Source organism: Physella acuta, unplaced genomic scaffold, assembly GCF_028476545.2.
Source record: "Physella acuta isolate Inbredline_101_S28 unplaced genomic scaffold, ASM2847654v3 ptg000063l, whole genome shotgun sequence".
NCBI lineage: Eukaryota > Metazoa > Mollusca > Gastropoda > Physidae > Physella > Physella acuta.
In genome coordinates, this window is record NW_026731583.1 from 1,469,996 (window position 1) to 1,480,000 (window position 10,005).

The window sequence follows — 10,005 nt, forward strand, 5'->3', positions numbered from 1 at the left end:
TAAAAATGTTGGGATGGTCGTGAGGTTTGTGACGTGATGGTTCTAGGAAGCTTTCGTGTTTGTTGTTGACTTCTATCTCATCTACGTCGGGTATAAATCATGTGATAATTCCTACCACGTCAGTGTTGACGTCATTGTACTTAGGTACAACGCAGACTGGACTGTGGTTTAGACAGATGTGTCGTCTGTGTACGTTAGTACACCTGGATCAGGAAGTAAGCAAACGCTTGGTTGCGGGTGGTGTATTGTGTGCGTATGTGTAATGTGTGTGTCTGTGTGTGTGTGTGTGTAGGGAAGGGGTGGAGGGTGATGTAATGGGAGGTGGGTCACTGATGTTAATTGTATTGTTTATATATATATATATATATATATATATATATATATATATATATATATATATATATATATATATATATATATATAAAGAAATGTAGGGAAATGTATATGATTCTTACAGTGTTTCTTTAAGACTTTTTCTCCGGGGTAGGGGGGCCTTTGATATTTTCAGGGGGGGTGGGGAGAGCGGACTGAATTTTCTAAAGAATGGGGATGGGTGGCGCGGGCACTGGGAAAATTGTATATTTTCTAAATTTCATTTCACTCTGAGTGGGGGGGGGGGAGAAGAGACAGTAGACTTTGTTCTCCATCCCCTCCACCCCAGCCCCAGCCCACACCCCCGAACCTGAAGAGAAGCATGGAAGAAACTCTGGATTCTTAACCCCCGCATGTGCAGAATTGAATTAAAAAACAAACTTCAAGTCGGAAACAACTTATTTTAACTTTGTATCAAACTGTAAAGTGAAACATATTTTAAAATGTATTTCACGTGTTATTAACAAATAGAAGAGCACACTAATTAAACCGAAAAAAATATAGTGCTACACTGTTCTACCCTCTCAAATGTCCAAATAGTACCACGAGTGAGAGTGAAGATATTAAATTAAGAACTAAGGAGACGATGTGAAATTGTGAAAACGGTAGGCTTTTTGGTTTTTGAACAACCTTGATGGCGTGCAGCATCAGGCCCTACCGATTGTTGTAATCTAAGTTATGCCTATCGGAAATTTAACACACGTTTTCTTTATTATGTAAGACTTGAGTGTTGGCCAAGCTTTGCCAATAACTATTTTTGTTTTATCATAGTTAGGTGGCAATAGGTTGGTCACGCAGATTGAGATGTTAACTATTAGACGTAATTATTGTATCAGAACGTGATTTAATATATATGTATAGGCTGTATATATATATATATATATATATATATATATATATATATACATAGGCTATATGTATATATATATATATATATATATATATATATATATATATATATATATATATATATATATATTGTGATTAATTTTCTCTAAACAATATCCTTGGCCTCAACCTTTGAAAAATATTTACCCTGTTCAATCAATGTACACCCAGCTGCGTTATCGCATCTATACCTACACCTTGACACATACAGATCTACTCAGGGCACTCGTGCTGGGGAAACCCTAGGGACTATATGCGTCATATCAGATAAGATTCTAATTATCACTGTAAAACACATATCAGATAAGGTTATATTTATCCCTGTAAACAAACACATACTTTACCTAGATTACACCCCCTTGATTTGAAATATTATTGAGTTTTGGGAATGATCGCAGACTTTTGTAATAAAAACACACCCAAGTACTTACTGTTGTCAATATGCTACATACCATGCTATCGTCGTCAAGATAAACACAATATTTACTTGAAAACATACATCAGCAACGTGTTTTGTTTACATGAGTCACGTTTATCAGAAATAGATCTGACTTGATGGAAAATCCAAGGTTTATAATTCTGTGTGCCTGGCGACCCTAGTGTTATTATTGCCTCAGAAACAAACGGTGACAATTACTACGAAGTCTACACAAGCAATACTCGTAAAGATACAGGCTACTTAAAACAGGAGTTCATATTTGTTCATATATATTAGAGCGTTCTTGAGAAATGTTGTAGAAAATAAATTTAAATCTGTGAGACTTACATGGGCATAACTGAAGACCTGCCTAGAATAGAGTGCGTTGGAATATTTTCTACTGGGGATCACAGGATTACGAAGAAGTAGATGAATACAACCCTAAAGTATTGTTGAGATTGTAGTTCACATTTCTTTAACTCAGATTGATTGAGTAAAAGTTAACAATGACTTTTGAGGAAACTTTGTCTTGGAATCCAGCATGGCGTCGTCCTATAATTTGTAAGTAAATTGTTTTCTTAATTTAAACCTAAATCTTGTTTAGTGTAGTGTAGTGTGTCAAAGTAGATAAATTTATAGTCTTTGTGCGAAATAATGATGAGAAATTTACATGCATAGAATCTGACAATGTTGGTGTTGTTTGCAAATGTCAGTAAAACAAAGTTCAAACTTGAAAATTAAGTACTACATTTAGCCATTAAGATGAAGCTTAAATTAGGATCAAGGGAAAAGATGATGAAATAAAATTGCTACATATAAGTATCTTGTTACTGGTGACTTGGAGGTAAGGTTAGAATAGTCTAGAACGTAGGTGTAGTGTGCTTGTGAGTGGAGATAAACCCGGGTGTATGTATTTTTATCCGATGGTCAAATACGGGTTTGAAAGCGATGTGTCAGTGTGAATCTTTAGTAGGTAGATAGCGTGTAGGGTATAACTGGGTAATGTGTAGGTAGATAGTGTGTAGGGTATAACTGGGTAATGTGTAGGTAAATAGTGTGTAGGGTATAACTGGGTAATGTGTAGATAAATAGCGTGTAGGGTATAACTGGGTAATGTGTAGGTAGATAGTGTGTAGGGTATAACTGGGTAATGTGTAGGTAGATAGTGTGTAGGGTATAACTGGGTAATGTGTAGATAAATAGCGTGTAGGGTATAACTGGGTATTGTGTAGGTAGATAGTGTGTAGGGTATAACTGGGTAATGTGTAGATAAATAGCGTGTAGGGTATAACTGGGTAATGTGTAGGTAGATAGTGTGTAGGGTATAACTGGGTAATGTGTAGATAAATAGCGTGTAGGGTATAACTGGGTATTGTGTAGGTAGATAGTGTGTAGGGTATAACTGGGTAATGTGTAGATAAATAGCGTGTAGGGTATAACTGGGTATTGTGTAGGTAGATAGTGTGTAGGGTATAACTGGGTAATGTGTAGATAAATAGCGTGTAGGGTATAACTGGGTAATGTGTAGGTAAATAGCGTGTAGGGTATAACTGGGTAATGTGTAAGTAGATAGCGTGCAGGGTATAACTGGGTAATGTGTAGGTAAATAGTGTGTAGGGTATAACTGGGTAATGTGTAGGTAGATAGCGTGTAGGGTATGACAAGGGAATATATTGACGAGTGACAAAATGAGGTACTTAGAAGTGTGTTGTATAATATTTGAATGGAATAAAAGCGAGTCTAAACAAACCTATCTCACTAAATACATAGTGTTAACATTTATGTATCGCCTCCTTAGGTCCGTGTGAGACGGAACTCTACGACCCCACTGAGTCTGGCTGTTGTAAATACAAATGGAACACCTGTCAGAAAAATCCTGGCCACACGAACTTCATAACCATGAGCGAGTTTAACTTGGATCACTTGCCCATTAGAGACCCGCTGATTTTTCAAGTAATTCAAGCGTTGTCAAGTCTCACTGTAAAGATCGAAGTGAACTATATCAGCGAGCATAGACCTGACATTATAAAGGACGCGGGGATCTTTTACCCGTATTTTACCCACAAGGGGAATAACACGCTTCGAAGAACCGGAAGTGGCCGGGTGTTTCACGTTGCCATGAAATTCAACAACTGCCCGTGTTCCTTGTGCAAATCTTCCAGCATACCCAACCGGAAGTACTGGTTGATTTCCGTAGCCACTGCCACTCACGTTGTGTTCGACTCCTCGGAAGCCAAACTCTCCAAATGCCACTTTAGCTTCGACTCTGACTCCAGTCAAAGTATCGTGTTGGAATGTCTAAAACTAGAACCTGTTCCGGATATCGAAAAAGACACATGCTCTCTCCTCTGCGTAACCCACGATTCAGATTTCGCGGTAAGTCTTCATAAAAGCGTATACGAGTACTATAATCTTGACCGGCAGGTTAGTGTCAAGTACAAAGATTCCAGAAACGTCCACCGCCTGGCTGCGATCGTGTCCCACCCCCATGGCTGCAGCAAGCGGGTCAGTATCGGGACCTGGCAGGAGAGACTGGAGACCACGAGTTTCGGACCGGAAATGGCCGACACCAAGTACATCTACAACACGTGTACGTGCCCGGGGTCTAGCGGCGCCCCCGTGTACATCCTGGGCAAGGAGCTGTGGTACAACCACTCCCACAGCGGGGCGGGGGCGCTAGGCAACTACAGCGGCATCAAATGGGAATAAACAAGGTATTTTCTGGGTACACGGCGTCAAATGGGAATAAACAATGTATTTTCTGGGTACACGGCGTCAAATGGGAATAAACAAGGTATTTTCTGGGTACACGGCGTCAAATGGGAATAAACAAGGTATTTTCTGGGTACACGGCGTCAAATGGGAATAAACAAGATATTTTCTGGGTACACGGCGTCAAATGGGAATAAACAAGGTATTTTCTGGGTACACGGCGTCAAATGGGAATAAACAAGGTATTTTCTGGGTAACTATAGCGGCGTCAAATGGGAATAAACAAGGTATTTTCTGGGTAACTATAGCGGCGTCAAATGGGAATAAACAAGGTATTTTCTGGGTAACTATAGCGGCGTCAAATGGGAATAAACAAGGTATTTTCTGGGTACACGGCGTCAAATGGGAATAAACAAGGTATTTTCTGGGTACACGGCGTCAAATGGGAATAAACAAGGTATTTTCTGGGTAACTATAGCGGCGTCAAATGGGAATAAACAAGGTATTTTCTGGGTACACAGCGTCAAATGGGAATAAACAAGGTATTTTCTGGGTACACGGCGTCAAATGGGAATAAACAAGGTATTTTCTGGGTAACTATAGCGGCATCAAATGGGAGTAAACAAGGTTTTTTTTTCTGAATAACTAAAGCGGAATCAAATGGGAATAAACAAGGTATTTTCTGGGCAACTACAGTGGCATAATATCGGAATAAGCAAGGTATAATCTGGACTATAGCTGCATCAAATGGGAATAAATAAAACGTATCTTTGCTACAAGATCACACGACAAACACATATCACACACACGTATAGAAACTGAACGTCTCAAGGAAAAAAGAAAGCAGGGGAAGCCAAAGGAGATCAGGAAGCACATGGGGGGGGGGGGGGAAGCAGCTGGCAGAGTGTAATGGGGGACTGCCACTGCCAGGAAAATATTCGGTGACCGACTAAAGTGGAGGGGGCTTTCTGCGGCGGCCCTATGCTTCTTGGGCACAAAAAGGACAAGATATGCACCATGGTAATACCATGTGCAATGTTCTGTTACTTTCAATGGTCGCTGCTATTTCAGTTGCCATTTCTTGTAAAATTCATTATATTATAGCAGCAAAATTTCCTGTTCTATTCACTGACTAAATACTTATTCTGAATCTGATTAGGACATCTATTTTATATGTGTATACATTGCTCTTGTTAATATGTGAACATTTGATATTAGCCAAACAGCTATTTTATAAAACACTTTACATGTATTGTGTAGGCCTACTTACATTTAGTATATATAGCCGTGCTAGATTTTTTTGAAAGTTTTATTGATTTATGACACGCATGGAAGCGTTGTTAGAGCACTTGCACCAACGTAATGGGGAGACTATAGAAAGCTGACTATTGATACAATCAGATTTGCCAGTATAAAATGCTGCTCAATATTTTGCTGATTCTGTGTTCTTTTATGACATGTGGGGGGAGGGGGGGGGGTGGGAGTGCTGGTTTTTGCTTGAGGCGAATTTGTAAGTTTATACTTAAAATTTAAGATAACAGAAAAGATAATACAGGTAGGCTATTTCCATTCTGAATGGGTATGTGCTGATAGTTTCAAGATGATATTATAATAGCATTGTGTTCTAAAATGGTTTGGGTGTTTAGATGGTGATTTATTAACAACACTGTTGTTTTTATTGTGGCTACTCTTCTTTCAACTGTAGATTATGTTATAGAAATGTTTTGGCTATTGTTGCCGTTATTTATGTGTGTTAGCATTACGTCAAATACAGTTTGTCTGGGTAGACTGATATATGTTGTTAAATAAAACCAATAGGAAAGCAGATTATTCCGTCCACAGAATTACTCAACATATGCCTTCGAAAGGGAAATGGATTAATTATTAATGTGTTTTCGATTAAGTTGTCAAGTTAAATCTCATCAGTCTCTGCAAACCAGATTAATTACGCTTTAATTAAATTTAATGAAGTTTCCGAGTTTCAGAATACTTTGTAATATATAGCAAACTGTAACTTTGAAATGCTACATTGTAATTTATTACTGTTGTGCAGTATACAGTCAGCTTCTGCTTTGATATTGTTTTTCAATTTTTAAGTGCAATAAATTCATTTAAGATATGATCATTTTATTGTTGTCTTTTCATTACTTCAATGGAAACAAGAGTTTGGGAAATCGGGATAATTGCTTCAAGATAAGATCAATTCGTAAAAAAATCTCAACTATCGTTATTATTAAAGGCAGTTAACATTTTCCCCCCCCCCTTTTTTTTGCCTCAAACATGTGAGGACATACAAATTTACATTAGTAATACTTCTTTCTTCCATGTAGCCTGCTTTTCTTTTTGGATTTGCTTCCATAGCCTTTGTCCAACCAAGAACAAACTACAAGTCAGCAGTTGTTTGATTTTGGAGTTTTCTCTCCTAGAAGAGTTGCTGTCCCCAGTTATCGAGCCTCATCTGCCCGAGGGTTCCAACTCGAGACTTTTCGGTTTAGCAACCATGAGCTTTACCGACTCGACCACGCCGACCCCTACCGGCGTGGTTGACTGATGGTGTTTGGGCTTTTAAGTAGAGGTAAAATAAATTTGAGATTAATGAAAAATAAAATTATATAAATTTTAAACAAATGTTATGTTGAGTACAACGAGACATCAAATCAAACATTCTTTCCTTTCAAACATCAATATCTAAAACAGTCCTGCCAAAGCTTTGACATTTAAAATAGTAATAATTATTTTTTTTTGGTAGATTTTTTAACAGTTCTAAAGGCTCAACGAATTAACATTGTTTACATTTTTTTTCACTGCTGATTAAAATGTGTATATACAAATTTAAAAGGTTTTTAATTTTAAATGTTTATCAAATTAAAATTAAATTAGTTACAAAAAATAAATATTGGATCACATCTTATATTCAAATTTTATTTAACATTTTCTAAACATTAAACATTAACCATTAAAAAGCACGGATTATCTTTGTATTTTATACTACCAAACCACTCCGAAAACGTTTGGAAATTTAGCAGGTACTTGTATTCCTTGTTGTTTTTTTATCGTAATGGGAAATATGTAATACAAGTTAACATTAAATGCAAAGGAACAGCTATACTTCCATATGACTTAACGTATTGAACAATCATTCAATGCATTACAATATATCGTTTTAATATTATAAATGCATATTTAGATTTACTTCTTTATGCCTATTTTTATTTTATGCCTATTTTTATTTTACATTTCCTTAAGTACACGTTTTATACAGTACCCTCTTATGAAGAAAATTGTTGAATTAAAAACATTCTAATGATAAAGAGAGCTACTTTTAAAAATCCCACATGGAAAACAATAAAATTAAGCGGTGTTTTTGCAAACGACCATGGTTTTTGTTTAGTTTACTTTCTTATTATAATTGTATTATAATTATAAAGTTTTTTGATTAAAGGCAGATCTAGGCATATTCCGGCAGATCAACGCAGATCTGGGCAGATGGCTGACAACTTACCCCGTGACCAGTGAATAAAAAAATAATAAAATTTTATAGTTTGTATTGCACCATCTACCTCCAATACAGTTTTTTATTCTATTGTTAAAGTACAGTTTCTTGCAGGCATCACATCGGGTGGCTCAGCACCCCCCCCCACACAAAGAATGTCTACCGCCCCCCTCCCCCCGAACGAGATGGAATTTATATAGTAAACATACATTTTTATTAGTGTCCGCACCCCCCCCCTCCCTGAAAAAATGTTGACCGCCCCCCCCCCCCCCCCGAAAATATTAAGTGACCCCCGGAGAAAAAAGTCTGGAAGAAACACTGCTAAAGTACCAGGATGAACAAGATCCATAAAATAGTCTTGCTTTATCACTATAGCCGTGTGGGGGGGGGGGGGGGGGGAGGGGTGAATTTTTTGTGACGGTGAGTACTGAGGGGTGAGGGGAGGGGCGGAGAAAGTCTCAGAAAGTTTGACGATCTGCGTTTGCGTTTAAAAAAAGGAACAGTACAAACTAAACTTAATATGTAAATAAATTGCAATATTCAATGCGATATAAAGTGCAATATTAAATGCAATATTAAGTGCAATATTAAGTGCAATATTAAGTGCAATATTAAGTGCAATATTAAGTGCAATATTAAGTGCAATATTAAGTGCAATATTAAGTGCAATATTAAGTGCAATATTAAGTGCAATATTAAGTGCAATATTAAATGCAATATTAAATGCAATATTAGGTGCAATATTAAGTGCAATATTATGTGCAATATTAAGTGCAATATTAAATGCAATATTAAGTGCAATATTAAGTGCAATATTAAGTGCAATATTAAGTGCAATATTAAGTGCAATATTAAGTGCAATATTAAGTGCAATATTGAGTGTAATATTAAGTGCAATATTAGGTGCAATATTAAGTGCAATATTAAGTGCAATTTTAAGTGCAATATTAAGTGCAATATTAAGCGCAATATTAGTGCAATATTAAGTACAATATAAGTGCAATCTTAAGTGCAATCTTAAGTGCAATATTAGGTGCAATATTAAGTGCAATATTAAGCCTTAAGTTAATAGAACAACTCAGGCCCTGCCCTTTGTCTTTCGAAAGAAATAGGCCTATAGTTTCACGTGGAAGATTGTTGAGAGCCTTGAGGAAATCTTGATCTAAATGACTCAAGCTTAACCTTTCAACTTGAGTTAAATTTCGATGATTAAACACAGAGGCTGCTATCCCATAATTATGTGACTAAAAGTCGATTCTCATTAACCTCCCCCTCACCCCACACCCTCCATCCCATAAGACCATTTCCTTAAGAGTAAATTATCTATTTTGTTCATCGCAGTATCTAAAAATAGAACATCGATTTAGCAACGTGGCTACGAGACAAGCCTAATTCAAACAAGAAAATTAAATAGAGTTTATAACGATTTTAATTTGTATTCGTATGACCGAGAAAAGTGTAGACATTTTATAGCTTAGGCTACGTCTTGATAAGTGGTAGAATCTAGATCTAAATCAAATTTGAATTAAATAGTTTGTTTTAATATTCTAAAATTAAAAGATGACGTCATTAGTTTTTTGTTGTTATTTGCCTAGTTTAAACATGTTAAGTGTGACGTTATTGTTTTGTTTGCGTTCTTGTCACAACCGTAAACACTTTTCCGATTGCATAATTTAAAATGTATTTCTACATTGGAATACTGCTTTATTTTTTTTTTCTATAAATAAAAGTTAGTTTATATATTTAAAACATAAACCATATTATTTTTAACAAACGTCCGAATCTTTAATCATATAAATTATTCTATATATCGCTGAATATACTTATCACATAGCCTCAAAAAATGCTGCAAACAGACAGAGATAGTGAGAGCGAATGAGAGACAGAGAGAGAGAGAGAGAGAAGTGCGCACAGGGGCTTTTTATTTGTCAAGGTAACTAGCAGTGAAGTTTGCATGCTCGCATCGACTTCAATATTTAGCTTTGACCTCCATAGGGCATCTATTATGTTCAAGTGATTTAAAAAATGGCGTAAAAAGAAATTTTTCAGGATTGTAAGATTTTTTTTATTGTTTAAATTAACAATTTATTGACTGGTATTTTTTACGCTGTGGTCATTTTCG

General features: G+C 36.4%; 2 protein-coding genes across 5 annotated transcripts in view; one reads left to right on the plus strand and one right to left on the minus strand.

Moving 5' to 3' along the window:
- The first annotated feature begins 14 nt into the window (after nucleotides 1–14).
- LOC131950141 (uncharacterized) lies at nucleotides 15–5,259 on the plus strand. Of its 2 annotated transcripts, XM_059312199.1 has the most exons (3): nucleotides 15–215; nucleotides 1,800–2,239; nucleotides 3,477–5,259. In XM_059312199.1, the coding sequence occupies exons 2-3, from the start codon at nucleotides 2,185–2,187 to the stop codon at nucleotides 4,385–4,387; spliced, it is 966 nt and encodes a 321-aa protein (XP_059168182.1). In that variant the 5' UTR covers nucleotides 15–215; nucleotides 1,800–2,184; the 3' UTR covers nucleotides 4,388–5,259. The 2 variants fall into 2 exon arrangements, with proteins under 2 accessions (XP_059168182.1, XP_059168175.1); XM_059312192.1 differs by lacking the exon at nucleotides 15–215 and having other exon boundaries at nucleotides 1,424–2,239.
- Nucleotides 5,260–9,794: 4,535 nt separating this feature from the next.
- LOC131950173 (ovoinhibitor-like) overlaps nucleotides 9,795–10,005 on the minus strand; it is a 3,882-nt gene continuing 3,671 nt past the window's right edge. For all 3 annotated transcript variants that reach the window (XM_059312244.1, XM_059312236.1, XM_059312231.1), the window contains one exon: nucleotides 9,795–10,005. This exon is cut by the window's right edge and continues 614 nt beyond it. In XM_059312244.1, coding sequence (XP_059168227.1) covers nucleotides 9,997–10,005 — 9 coding nt within the window. In that variant the 3' untranslated portion in view covers nucleotides 9,795–9,996.